Source organism: Anthonomus grandis, chromosome 3 (assembly GCF_022605725.1).
Source record: "Anthonomus grandis grandis chromosome 3, icAntGran1.3, whole genome shotgun sequence".
In the NCBI taxonomy this organism is placed as follows: domain Eukaryota; kingdom Metazoa; phylum Arthropoda; class Insecta; order Coleoptera; family Curculionidae; genus Anthonomus; species Anthonomus grandis.
The window spans coordinates 30037906-30053796 of NC_065548.1; the positions used below are offsets into that span (position 1 = coordinate 30037906).

At 29.1% G+C, this 15891-nt stretch overlaps 1 protein-coding gene across 1 annotated transcript in view; it reads left to right on the forward strand.

Annotated features, from left to right (window-relative positions):
* Positions 1-15891, forward strand: part of LOC126734646 (glutamate receptor-interacting protein 2) — a 1148906-nt gene that overhangs the window by 884927 nt on the left and 248088 nt on the right. The window contains exon 5 of the mRNA XM_050438344.1: positions 15047-15256. Coding sequence (XP_050294301.1) covers positions 15047-15256 — 210 coding nt within the window. The remainder of the gene's footprint in view (positions 1-15046; positions 15257-15891) is intronic.

Genomic DNA, 15891 nt, shown 5'->3' on the forward strand with positions numbered 1-15891 from the left:
TTTACATAGCACGCATATCAAAGTAACTTTATTTTACTTCTGATGATAAAAATTAAGTCTGTATTCAAAATTTAGGTGCTAAATTTTAATATTAAAGAGATGCGTGCAAATTCTAAATTTTTAACAAAATTTGATTTATCTCCTAAACTATTAGTTTTTGGCATATTAAACCATTATCAAAAAAGATTGGTAATTACGCAAAGAATTCAAAAATGTTTTGCAATACAGGGTGTTCCATTTAAAAAATTAACTTTTGTAGTGCCCTGCTTTTTCGGAGCACTCTGTATAGTCCAAAATATTTTTAAAATGTGAAGAATGCTTAACCAAATAATAGTCCAGGAGCACGTCATCGATAAATAATATCATCAATGCATAATACTACTCCGCGCTTTGAAAAACTCACCCTGTACACTAAGGAAACATACTGTGTAGAAATTATTCTTCGAAACCCACACAATAAATTTTTACATTTATTAGTAACCACAAAATATTACATCATACAAAATTCATTATTAAATATTACGTTTCATTACAATTAAGATTCGATAAATCTAATAATAAAGCCTTGTATTTTATGAAAGTGAAAACTAAACCTTATTATAAGTTATAGGTTATATACTTCCGAGATTATTCAAAATACACCGTGCTAGGCATTTTAGTTTGGTATTTGAAACTTTATAATATTTCTTAGATTATCACTATGTAAATCTTGCCTTTTTGTGTAATAATTTTGAAGGATATTAGAGTACCGCGACCTAAAAATTCTATAAACAAACTGACGAAAATGAAGGGCTGTTCTGTATTCATTTTACTATTTTATTTTAAACATTTAGATTTAATTTGATAAATTTAAGTAAAACATAGACCACATTAAAAATGACACCAAAATTCTTAGATGTAAAGTAGTCAAATCAACTTGAAAAAAATATAATTGTATTAAAACCGACAATGAGAATGAGTTCTTATTAGTATTATAATTATCATCAAAATTATTTAGAGGAATAATTGTGTGAATTTGTATAAAAATAGGCTTAATAATATTGGCTTTTTAGCGAGCTAAGCAAATGAAGATATATTTTAAGTTTTTTTTGCCCGTATTATAAGCCTTAGATATTTTCTATCTAAATAGGTTGATTTATAACTTAATAATTTATAACTTAATAATATATGAACCTATATACCGAAAATGTAATTTAAACTATAATGAACTTGTTGCATACCAGATAATTTTTTTGACAATTGGAAAATTACTTGTAGTAAAGTTTTTAGTCATAAATCCGCACAAAACAAATTGTCAATGGACTCGTGAGACATCCACAAAGTAATTATAAATACATGAAAACTTTGCGCTTTGAGGACTCCGACAACTTTCGTCATTAAGAAAGTTTATATCAGAACTTGAAATTTGAATAATTATATTTTAAAGTTTAGTTCCGGGCCGATATTTTAACTTTAAAAGCTTTTTAGAACACCGGTAATATTGAGTTAAGAATATTAAAAAAATGTGTTAAACGTTATAGTTAAACTATTAATGGATTTTTGTTACTTTCTAAAGCAGGTTTAAAAAAAAAGGAATCAGTAATAATTTAAATATACAACCAATGGATAAAAAAAAACTTATTTATAATACAAAACATTTAATTATACGTAAAAGTAACAAAAAAAAGTATTATTATAGGAAATTTTCGAAATGACTATCATAACTCTCTAAAAATTTATAAAATTGTGTTTTAGAATTATGAGATCAAACTTCTAGGGGTTATTCAGTGCAACAGTAGAAAACATTTAAGTATTTCAGATCCCTGTCCGGAAAACTGTCAGCGAAAAAGATTTCGGCGGACTTGACTAAAAATTTGAGACTCGTTTTGAATGATTACAAATGCTGCTATAATTCGTCTAATTAAGTTTGTTATGTTTCTGCTGGAATTAAGTAAACCAAAGATTTTACATGTCCTCATAGGAAAAAAACTAGCGACGTTAAATCGGGTGACCTAGCAGACCAATAGTAAGCTGGCGCTCCATCATGCTAAAACCATTTTTGCTTTCGAACGTTTATTGGAATATTTTCAAGATGTTCTGGAAGAACTTTCTCCAAGAAACGTCGGTAAATAGGTCCTGTTAACCGTTCTGGTAGGAGGTATGGCCCAATTAAATAATCATCAATAATTGCTGTCTATACGTTGACAGACCAACGTTGCTGATGTTTTCTACAAGAAATTACATGGGGATTTTCTTCGTCAAAAATATGGCTATTCCTACTAATATAAATACCGTCTCTTGTGAAAGAGGCTTCATCGGCCCATAAAACATAGCGTAAAAAGTTTGCTTGTGCAGCGATTTGCAAAATTGAAATCTAGGATGATAATCGGCTGCAATCAAACGTACAAGCGCTAGTAAATTGTTTAGAAACATCAGCTATACAGTTTTTAAATATTGACATTAACATTTTGAACAATTGTTGTGATGATGTCATGTACAAAAGGCAAAAATTAAATACATTAAATACTATTTAGGCAATTTATCGTATTTCTAAATTTTAACGCGTCTTAGGGCCGTAGTGACAGTTTTCCGGACATGAGTCCCTATACTGAAATGTTTTCTACAGTTGCACTGAATAACCCGTAGAAGTTTGATAGTTCTGAAATACCCTGTATTCGTCGCTCTTCTAATTTGGCTTTTATCTAGCTCTTCAAAACAGGTAATAATAATAACTAGTAATATTAACTCGCTGTAAATGTACATACTGTATAATACACTGTCTCCAGAGTGAGGCGGAGCTCCGTCAAGCTAAAACCCACAAGTAATTTAAAGCTATAGTATAGGTAATTTAGAGCTATAATTAAGAAAACTATTTTGTAACCTTACAAACTTTCATTGATTCATTGATGGAAGATCTGAAAACATTCGGTTAAATTGTCTATATGTTCTTGGAATTATTTGATCACATTAAGCAACACAAATAAATAGCTTCATCAAAAGCTTATTTGAGTAGTTAATAAATTCTATTTATTTCTAAAATGTGGCTACTTAGGTATGAGAATACATTATAATAAATTAAAGGTATTTTAAGTATCCATCAGAATATAAAATAAAACATAGTGTGTTCGATTAAAAAAAAATACTTTTCGCCATTTTAGTAAATAAAAGGTATTATAATTTAATTTTAAACGATCCTGTATAATGATTAAATCAGGCTATGGGAAGTGGATCAAGGTAATCTTTTAAGATAATATTTAAAGTTTAAGCTTTGTAAAAACGGAAATAGCTGACAAATAAACAATTAGTTATCCCTTGGTTTTAACAAAAAACACGCAATCTTTTTTTCGAAAACTGCTAACCACAGGTATGGGAAAGTGTGATTAAAAAAAATTTAAATAAAGGGAATCAAAATATCAAAAAGTATATAGAGTTATTACGATGATTACCAAATTTTCAGAAATTATACTATGTTTCGTTTTTCATATACGACTAACGGATCATCGGTCGTCAATCACCCTGTATATATACTACTACTCATTTAATATTACAAAATAGTTTTACATTGCATACATTAGATAGAAATAATTGATTTTAAAACTGAAGCATTTATATTGTTAGTATTTTAAAATTGATATCTGTATCTGCATCAATCCTTAATGTTGTCCGTTGCACATCGTGCACCTCTGCAAGATAGATCCTCCTTAGCTTGTCAATTCTTAACGGTTTAACGAAGATCAGGCTATTTCCGAGAGTAGTACTTTTGAGGCCTTTTAAGGGATTTAAAAGATGACCCTAATAGTGTTACAAATTTCCTGTCGATTCAATACTAATCGCAAAACTTTTATTTACTACTTAAATCACATATACTTAAAAACATTCTTTTACTAATTTCTAGAATTTTAATAGATTGTTTTAGTGCGAATATAAATCGGTTAAAATAATTAGACTAAGGCAGGGCCGTAGTAACAATAGCAACTTTGTAATAATAGTTTTTCATATTAATGAAAAAGGTCAGAGCAATCAAATATAATAAGATATCATATATATTTTTTATTGATTAATCATTGATAGGTTATTAATTTTAATTCCTAGCGTTATAAATGTGAGTCATAAGGTCCGCAATTTAAATTTAACATAACCTAAAGGAAGACATGTCGACAGCAGATTACATCTTGGTATTTTTAATGAGCAGCAAATAATCTATACGAATAAATTCGGTGTTTTGATCTTCTTATTTCTTTTAGAAAAGATTAAAACAGATATTTCTTGCAATTCTATTTGCTAAAACATAGGAATATTAGTTAGCTAGCGTTAAGTAAGTTTAAGTTCATAAAAGTAACTTAGCTTTGTCTTTTAAGAAAAATTACGTCTAAATTAAAGATGAAATATTTAAATATCGGAAAATAGATTATTGGCGAAGGAAGGTGTAGCTGCCATTGAAAAGCAAGATGTTATTAATATTGCCAAGCATACTTACGGTAGAAACGATATACTGTCAATTGTTCTTCCAATGAGCGCATTGGAATTGAACAAAAATAGATCAGTATTTTCCCCTTTTTGCAGTAGTATAATTTTAGGTGGCCTATTCTTTCTCGAGAAAATCGTCCAATTATTTTTTAGGTCTTTCTTATGTTTTGTTTGGCCATATCTTATGTTTCCAATAAAAAAATTAAAAATCTAGAACGCCATCTAATTAGCCATGAAAAAATTTAAAGGTGTTCCAAACAATCGATTATCTTCAAGTAATTTACGCGGGATATAGCTCCGAGGGGGTACATTTTAGGAAACATGTTTATAAGAAAAAAAAAGCCTTATTTTGACTCCAACTTCGATTCGTCCTAGGATTGGAACCTTTGGTGTGACACTCAAATTACGAGACATGTTTTGGTTAGCGGCAAAACTGTCTCATAATTTAAATCAACTTTTCGTGCTAACCTCTTTTCATGAAAAATCTTTTGACTTAGATAAACGTTACGACAGTTATTGCTTTCTTATTGTAAAAATCGAATTTTCCTCTAAAGCTGGAGACGGTAGACTTAAACACATAATTTGTTTTTCCACTGCTATTTATGATCCCTTATGTATTTTTTCTTTTGGTTTTCTGATTGCCTTATGTAATATCCCTATTAACCCATCCTTGTGTTTTACCACTAAAATCTATTATGCTGTAACTAGATTTAATTAAGAGGTCATGAGACTTACAAAAAACAAATAAGATAAAGGAGCTTCGCCATTACCGATATGACGTAGATCTTGGAGACGCCGAGCACGATTGGGCGAGATGTTTTTCAAAAGGTATAAAATAAATTTAAGTAGATTTTGTTTCTATTATCGGAGTAAAGTTTTTGTGTTTTCTCATTCTAGAAATTGTCATACTCACGTCTGAATTAATGAGAGATGAACTAGTTCAGCTGGTTAAAAAAAAGGAGTAAGGGATTGATATATTCCAAACGATTGCATTCCCTATAATAGAGAGTACGTACGTACCATGAAGCGCTCTATATACAGTATTTTCATTTCAAAAACGAACCTCCTTTAATTCTTAACAAAAAAAACTCAATCTGGATTTACAGGGCGACACATATTTCTATTTGATAAAGTTCTTTCAATCACCTTCTCATCTCCAGCTAACGTCGCTTGATATATCAAATAGGAACGCCCATCGTATCACACACAGCAGCATTAAGATCCCTATTCAACATTACAAAAAAAAAATTAAATCGGTTGACATAGCAACGAAAAGTGAGCTAAAATGTCTGGTAATAATGAATATTTTATTGACGTCATACTTTAGATTGTATAATATAGTGTGATATACATAATTTTAAAGGGCATAGACCTGAGAAATCTACCAGTCTTCTCATATACTAGAACAATACAATATAGTCTTAACTTTACTAATCTTTCACGTTCTTCGCTATTAGCTTACCAACCAGCTAATTTTTTTAAATCATAAATTCATTATCACCTTATAGAATTTCTCTTTACATATTCTATGAGATGTCAAATTATGTTTGTCTAGCCATACAAATTTACAGTAGATCAAACTGCTAAATAAATTATTTAAACTAATGTTGTAAATTATTATACCTTCTACAGTTTGCCTTAAGCTAATAAAAAATAATTTATATTTAAACAAACGAGAAGTATATATTATTAGTTAAGTATTTGCATTCACAAACAACTTTAGTAATATAGAAACAACTTTATGGTTATTTGAAATCAAGGCTTGTTACACAATATGTTTCAAGAGAATTTTTAAAGCTTCAACAATATTTATATAGTTGTTGTATTACATACAACGCCAGCGTGGATATATTTGTGGATTAAAATAGCAAAAATAAAAGTTTAGATACCTAATTACATTTTTGTATCCAGGCATGTAATATGTAATAAGGTCTGGAGTTTATTGGATATAAAAAGGGCTGCTTGCCCTTTGATCCTATATATAAATATCTTAGTTTTTATTTTCTTAGTTGCTTTGCCTTGGTGAGGCCACTATGAATTTTTGCCTAACATTTATTAAACTCGTGTACGATGTAATAAAATAGTAGGTCTCTTATAATTAAAATAGTGACCGATCTTTATAATAGATGTTTAAAATTGCCAATTTAATATAGGTTTTTGGGTGTTTTGTTTAGTTGTAAATTCACCATCTATCTAATTGTATTTTAACTTTGACCAATAATAAAACCCATGCATGTGTCAATAATGGCTTTGATATTTGCGCATTTCCTTCCAGGAAGGCGTGTTCTATCTATGCTCTCAATCAATAAGCATCAAAATGCTTTACAAAAGATAGAATAGGATGCGTTTATAGAAACTAGCCTGTCCAATCTATATCGACTAACACGTGGTTATTGACACACACAGTGGTTATTGACAACGTAAATTAAATATATATATTTATTTTTATTGTCTTTAGCATGTATGAATATACAATATTTTAGTATGTCTAAACCAAACCAAAAGATATTTATTTTTTTCATTCATTTTCTAGTAATAGAGAATTACTGAAAAATTTAGAACTGAGCATACATAAGCAAAAAAAACTAAAGAAACTATGTTATGGATGTGCTAATTCTTGCTCTCACAAATTAATCATAGCTTGACAGCAATGAGAAATTTGTATTTTTTTTATTGTGAATTTTTTTTTTGTTACGAGCAAATGGGTATTGCAAATGATCCATTATATCGTCCGCTAGATGGATTACACCGGGTTGCATTGTAGCACAATAATCCATCTGTAAGCAAATTATAACTCGTCCACTTTGAACGTATTGCATCGAAGCGGAACGCACTGGATTTTTGTATTGCTTACCAGGAGGATTTTCATTTACGTTATGGTGATGCTACCTATTGCTATTTAACGTTAAATACTGGAGTAATACGCATTTCAGTTATTTAAGTGAGCATTTATCGGGAAATGTCAAGCAAGATGAACGAAATAGAACTTTGAATCGTGTCTATAAAATTAATATGAAAATGTCTTAACCAAAACGAGGCAAGGAAGAAACTGTATACTAAAACTCTCAAAGATGTATTTAAAAATATGATAACAAATAAGCTTAAGCATTGAACATATGTAGTGGCCTTTAAAAACTATATACATTTAAAAAAATGATCATTATAATATATTAATATTTGGATATAGAATTAGCTGTTTTGTGGACAGGTAAAGGTACTATTATATTGGAAACGTAGCGATTAACGATTAACAAGTGTTGCAATAGATGTCAATGAATTAGTCTTGAAAATTAAAAAAAAAATAATTTTTTTTAAGATATACGATATATAAAAAAAACGAAAGTAAAAAAAAAATAAAGTGAGGAAGTTCCTTATTGTAATTATAATTACTTATTTAAAATAAATAAATATTTACCCTAAATATTACACTTCAACTAAGGAATAATTATAAGTAATAACTGAAATGAACTATTTATGTTAAACTGAAGGTGTGAAAGGAAAGAGAAAGAAAAACCCTTCTTGCATATTAGGGGTAACAGGAAAAATGCCATGAGCAACTTTTCACTGGCGCTACATTTCTAAATCAAAATTTAGCCTTCGAATAATTAACAAAAAACCAATGCCTTAATTTTTTTTGTTATTATGCACTTTAAAAGGCACAATTATACTTATATAATCCATATTACTTGGGTGGTAAAATATCATTCTCGTTAGGAAAATTTTATCTTTGAGATAAGAATACGTTCAGGATTTAAAAAAAAAGTTAGCAGCAATACTAATAGATCTAAACTCGTTAAATCTATTTGGTTTGTTTACCTAGGAATCAGTACTACAAATGCTTCTTTCAAACTTTCAAGGAAATAGGTCTTTCTAATGTGCTTCTGTTTGGCTCGTCTTTTTGGAAACTTTATAAAGCTAGCAGTTTCTATTTCTTGTTGTTTCAATTCTTTTTCAGTATGCTCTTTTCCTCCCAGAATTTACTTTTTATTTTTGATTCTTGCATATTGATGGTTTTGACGCGTGTTTTAAGGTCTTGCTTTTATTATTTTTATTTTCTTCAGCCTTGGTTCTGGAAAGATAAAGTTTCTTGTACAATTTAGCTTTTCAACATTCTTTAGAATTTCTTTGAATAGAAAATACTTACTTATTAGGTTGAAGCGACATGTTATAGTTCAACTATGCAGTATACGTTTTATAGACCATCAAGCTCACAGCTTAGCCTTAGTTTACTCTTAAGCCTAGTATAGTTAACTAGATCAAATTGGTCTTATGGAAAAAGTTTTAACAGAAGAATACAGCTCTTTACGATTAAGTGGTTATGATTAATTGGTAATATAGGGAGTCTAGGAATTGTTCACAGTTAAACAAGATCTGATTTGCTGAGAATGGAAGATTTTGCATTTGAAGGTAATTTTTATGGTAATAACAATTCACGTAATAAATATTCCAAACTTAGCTGCCAACCTTAGATTTAAATTATATGGATGCTTGATCTTTTGCATAATTGGGCTATTTAGTAAATGTTTTTGTAAAAAAATACGTCAAAGACCTTGATTTCTAGTAATATGTCTCTAGGTTTAAGGTATTTTTATAAAAGTACTTTGCTTCTTTCTAATTGTAAAAGATCTAATATTTGTGAAAGATTAACATTAAAGTAGATTTTATTCCTTAATACTTTTAAAACTTGATTGACTTTAAAGCTTTATTGTTTAAAATTTTATCCTTTTTTTAAAAGTTTAAACTGGGTATTTTGCTCGTATAAGTTTTTTCAAAATACTTTACCACCGTAAGCCATAAACCAGAAAACGTTCATTTTTCTATACATCAAAATAATAATGCACTTTCGATAACCTAATCCCTAATCCATTCAGCTTTTAGCCTGTAGCGTGCTTTTTTCGTTTTCTTTGTGTATGTATAAACTAAAAGAGAGGCAGCTGAAAAATTCTCTAGCTGCTCTCTATCCTCCTTCCAATATCGGATTTATAGGACTAGTTTGCATATAGGGTCAGGCTTTATTGCTCTATTAGGTTCAGCGGGCGCTCAAAGAATTCAGCAAATTCAGTGAATTCGCCGAATTAAATCGCTTCCTCACTTGTAAATCTAATCCCACTTGGGGTGTCTGAGATCTTGATGAAATAGCATATTTAACACTTTATGTCTTTTTTTTTTAATACAATTCTCATTCCTCCTATTATTTAACATATGCAAGTATAAAATTGTTTTTAATTTTTTTGTAAAATATTACTAAAAAACCTTATCAAAATATCAAGCTAGATTATATGTCCTACCATTAATTGTTTAATGGAATTCAGACCCATCATAAATTAAAAAGAGCAAAGGAAGAGAGGAATTGGCAATCAAAAAAATCGTCCAGATGGCATGATAAATGAAAGGCTGAAATTAATATTTCCGGTGATGAAATTTCCTTGTCGGCAGTAGCGGCTAGTCAATCTATCATTTTCGCGTAAAATGGGCTAATTGATTGAATTTTTTAATGGTAGCATTACATATATGGTTGATGATAAATATAAAACGATGATAATTAGCTTTTGAACGACTAGTTTGCTGATTTCATATAAAATCATTATTTATTAAATATGAACTTATATTTTGGTGAGTTTGACTTGAGAAATACAAATTTTTATAGGCAAGAAACAAAAAAAATTGGTTTTCTCTTGTATAGTGGTCAGCAGAATTAATGCAATCTTTAATAATGATGGTACAGTTTTTCAAAAATTAAAATATATAAAGGCAGGTGAACTTTTACGAAAACCATCCACCACGCCTTGTTTAAAATGACTGAAGATCGCGAGTCTCTCTGGGGATCTGCTTTAAGCCCATAGCATCGTTTGACGAAATTAAACGTAAATAAAAGAATCGATTAAGATTGGAAAGAACTTGAAAAGTCAAGATTTCAGCTATACAATTCAGATTCGCTTGAACTCATCCAAAGTTCAAATGCATCTGTTTAACTCTGTAAATCTAGAGTTCAAACGAATGGAAGACCTATTAAGTGGTCTGCTGAATGTAAATATTTAATCATTAAGGTTGTTATTAAATATAAACTTAGATCGATATATACGAATAATTCAAAAAGAACATTAAATATCCTTTGATTCCTACACTGGTGAAGAATATTTTCGAGAATTATAATGTAAACCCAACTTTTTTATTTTTTATTATTATTTTGGAATAGAGACTATGGATTGGCTGGTGAGCAGTACATGATTTATTAGCCTTTTTTCTAAGTGCTTCTGATAATTTAAATTATCTTGTAAAAACTCTCTTCTATTCCAAGAATATATTTTATGTTTTCTATGTTCACAATGTTTTTCTCCTTTGAACTTGGATTTACCATAAATTTAAAATATTATAATTAGAGTTTTAAATTTTATAATAATTGTTCATCAAAACCCACATATAATATAAGAACAGCCTTTAGAATTTTTTGGGAGTCTTGGCAGCTCATATTTCACTTCACTTCACATCCCAGTTTTATCATTATAAAGATTCCACCAAATTCTACCAACAATCTTCTTAGTTAGTACTGTGTTAGTTGAAATATTTGACGGACTGAATGAACAAAAGACATGACTATTCTTTTGTTAATTTACTTTTAGTTATAAATAATTTTAGGATATATTTAATACGTCTTCGATTAGGTGGATACTATTGGTATCTTTCGATTAAATTAGTAAACTTGTAGGATTTTTTTCGTTGATTAAAATGATGCACACAGAAAAAAAATTGAACATGCATTTTTAAGAAAATGTGAAAATATACTTTTGTTAAATAGAATCTCCTGTACATTTTTACATAAATCAAAAGATAATAATTTTCTTAATAAAAAAATTATTTACACTAATGGCCTAAACCTAAAAATAATAAAACTGTAATGAAAATAAATGTTTTATTAAATTTAGGTAAATTGGCTTTGAAATATAAAAATAATATTAAGTTGATCCAATTATTTTCCTAATATTATGTTTTTTAAGTTCGTCGATAATTCTGTAGATTTGTATACACTTTATTCTTTATATAACCTTAAAAATAATAAAAGTCAAGAAGGGTTAGGTCCGGTGACCTAGATGGCCAACGAAACGGACCATGTGTCGCAGTCCATGTACCGTTAAGCAGTCTATTAAGTAATATTCGTACATCATTATTTAAGTTGATGAAGAGATGCTCCATCCTGTTGAAAATAAATTTGCTGCCGTGTCTCTAAGTTAACATTATCCAACTAACCTTCCAGCGCTCCATCTAATATGAGGACAACATATCCTTCCAAGAAAAGTGTCATAAAACACAGTCACAGATTTACAGAATACACATGCGAAACTGATCGAAAATACGCGTGCGAGCGCCAGACTTCAGACACGCCTCCTGGGTGATGGATTTCCATCACCCGCCTAGTACGGTGGCAAGGGGTTTAATTTTCTGCAAGCCTCCGCGCCGCGTGCTTCTAATTTTCTTTGCGTAGTACGCGTGTTTATGATTAATAATTAAATTGAAATAATATATTTGTATTTTTTTTTAATATTTTTTTAGTATTATTTTTGTTGATGGGGGGTATAAGTGTGTATATCTTTATTGTTCCAGCCACAGTGGTAGATAAACGACCTTATTTAGATTTCCAAAAGATGAGTTAATAAGTTAATATTTCGAGATAATGAAAAGCATTAATTTTACTCACCCATGTGATAACTTTCCTTTCCAGTATTTAATAAAATTATTTATACGACTTAAAATATTTTATACTTTAAAATTCGCCAACAGAGATTTATCATCTGCCAAACAATCAGATAAAACTAAAAGAAAATTAAAAATTTTGTTTCATCTTTAATGTTTTATTAAATAAGATCCTTAAATCTATTAAATGAAATAAAAATGTACTCAAGAACCCTTACATTCTGTTTTATTTAAGCCTATTTCTATTTTGACATTATAAATGCATTATAATATCCCAGCGAAATTATAGTGCAGAACATCTATCCCTACAAAAAAAAAAAACTTAAAAATGCATTGGTGCGGCCAGTCCAAACCATCCTTTTCAAGGGCATCGAATATCGGGAGCTTATATCCGCGATCTTTCGCATCTGGTATTCTGTAAATCTGTGACACAGTTTCAACTAAATTGATTTTGAGGGTTTCTGGAATAAGTAAGAGAAAAAGTTTTTTACCGTTAAATATACCTCCGTTTGCAAAATTAGCTTTATCGCTATAAATTATACTATTTAAAACATTATAATTTGTCTTATATGTATTACGTAATCAGTTGCAAAAAGAAAGTCTTCTTTCATTGTCAGGCAACAATGTTTGTACTGGTTCTTGAAGACTACCCATATTATTACTAAGCTCTTATCGTAAGCTCTTGCTAAATTATTAGTCCAGTTTTCCATAAAAGCTGCAAAATATGCCACAATAAAAGTTTCAACATCATCGCTTACCATAAACTGGTTCCTTCTTCTAGTATTTTTTTGTAGTAGTTTATTTTCTGTAGAAAAGTATCTTAAAGCATCTAACTAATTCAGATTTTACAAAAATCATAAACTTTGTTAACGTATAACTGTCAGTATTTATTTATTTTATTAAATCTCTATGGCTACTGTCATTTTATTATTCCAATTGTTTATTTGTTTTGCTCTCAAAAAGTTCAAAGCCAACTTGCCTTATTTTCGCAAAATTATTAATGTTGCTTTAACTTTAATATTTTTAGGTTTAGGCTATTAGTGTAAAAAAACTTTATTATTCAAAACGTTATTTTCATTTTATGTATGTAAAAATATACAGGGATTACATTTAACAAAGGAATATTTTTGGCATTTAGTCAAAATGGATGTTTATTTTTTTTCCTGTTTCCCAACCCAACCAACCCGATTCTGTATCTTAAATAATAAGAGAGATACCAATAGTGCCGACTTAACCGGAGGCCCCATTATATAACTACTATGAGCTTAAGTTACAAGGAAAAACTATATTCATTCTTTTATAATGGATATTTTTAAAAATTAAGCGAAAGAGCTTTTAGTTGTTTTAATCTTGTGTCTAAGCTGTACGTATATATTAGATTTTTAATACGACGTTTTTCCTTTTGCCAACTATCATTAATCTTGTTATTTGTTATAGGAGCCATATTGCATTTTTAGATTTTTTAAATCTTTGGAAAATTGGAATTTTTTAAAGATGTATCACAACTAGAATTTTTTATTTTTAAAAAGCTGAATTTTTGAAAGAAACTAATTTAGGCACAGTAGGCTATGCATAAACTGACAAAAATACTAGCAATACAATAGCGTAGTAGGGTACACACATTACTATTACATACTTATTATTTTCAAAACACCTATAAATATTTCAAAAGGGACTAAATTAATATATTTATTAAAAAAAAACTAGGGAAAATTTATTAACAATTTTATTTTATATTGGGTTTAACATACTAAGTAAATAAACAGTAAATTTAATAACAAAAAAACATTTATCTTAAAATAAAGTCCTACAACACAATTTTTATAAATACCTCCTAAAGATTTAGGCTAAGTCGCACCTAAATTTCACGCAATTGTCGAGAATTATTTGGCGCTTATTATTGCTGTTAAAAATGCCACAGCTTGTAAATGTATTTACTTTCATCGGTCCATATCATAATTTCAAGAAAATTGTGGTAATCAGTAGTTTTTTTAGTATTAGTCAATTACACAAAATGACGTGTTTTAGCACCACCCGAATGTAGTTTTTGAGCTAAATTCATTTTAAATCCACTTATTTTCAGTTTTCTCCAAATACTTATATGAAAGGCAATGGTAATATTTCGGAAAACGTCGTGTAGATTTCGTAAAGAAGTAAGTAAGTAAGGTGCAATAAGTAAGGGTTCTTTACTTTCTTTATCCGTTTCATCTCCATATTTATTTTTAGGCTTATTAAACTATCCTAACATACTAATTTTTTAAACAGTTTTATATAAAGTATTATAGGTTTGGTGTCTGACGTTCTAATGGCATTTTTATCGTATTTATAATAATTTTCAATCATATCTCGCTTTTCTTTATTCGTAAAAACTGTAATTGCTTAAATTATTAGTAAAATACCTGTCACTCTATACTACAATACTAAATATACAAATATTTAAAATATATGATATTTAGGATAGTTTAAATATTGTCTTGTCAGTTTATCACAACCTAATGCGGCAAATTTAGTTTTTTTAATAGAAATTGTAATATATGTGAAAAGGTACTGCAGAAATAAAAAAAAGCAAAAATCCAATATGGCTCGCATAAAAAAAATGAAGTTGATGATGAAAAAACGAAACGAAAAATTTCGGATTTTTTCGAATATCTTCGGAACTAATCTAATAAATGTCTTTATTTGGTATCAAATGCACATTACATTACATTTGCCCAAAAAGGCGAAGATTAGCTAAAGCTACTTTTATCTCTTAACCCTACTTATAATAATTAGAAATGTTTTGAAAAACAAGCAGTAACACCAAAAATTATAAATAATCAAAATACTAGAAAAATAAATTAGCTTTCTTTAAATTCTTTTTTTAAATATTTCTCTTCCTATTAATTCACTATAATAAATTCTTATTTTTCAGGTATATCTGACGCCGATCCATGCCCAAGCATATCTGCACTACGCCCCGGCAGTCTGGCTATGAGCTCAGACCAGCTCGCTCCTTGTGACCGATTGCTCAGCGTCAATGGCATACCTACAGCACGCATGCAACCCGATGAGGTCACTAATTTAATCGATAGTATCGATGGCAACACTGTTATGGAACTAGAGTACTCTTTACCGAGTTATGGTAAGTTTTTAAATAGGAATATTGAACACATTGCAAGATTTTGGATATATCATCAGGATTTAAAATATGTTTAGATTAAAAAAACCTATAATTTACAGAAGTCAACTATTTTTTCTATACAGACCTTCTACAACGACTGTATTAAACAATATATTTTTACTCAAAAATATTGTAAGAATTTTGAAAGTTGGTCTAATTGATAGAATTACAAAAGACACAAAAAAAAACATATTTTTTAACCTCAAATGAACTTGAAATTTGGTAAGGAAAATACAGTATGCACTTTATATAATACTAAACTTTATTTATAATTCTACTTATAAATAGAAGAAGCCTTTAACATTATTTCTTAGTGTGCAATGAGCTTTTGACAGCATTTCACGTGATATATGGCTTAATTATTTAAAATGGGAACTATTCCCTCAATTGCAAAAAAGTACCAAAAGCAGCGTGCAAAAATTGAACAGATAGAGAGCTGACTTTAAAAAGGTACAATATAGTGTTACAGAACATTCTATAGACGATCAACTCTCAACTTCAATGTACATTAATGACCTTGCCTAAGCCTTGCTACATCCAGTAAATTAGTTTTGTATACATACGACACAATACTACTTGTTAATACCTGAAAAATC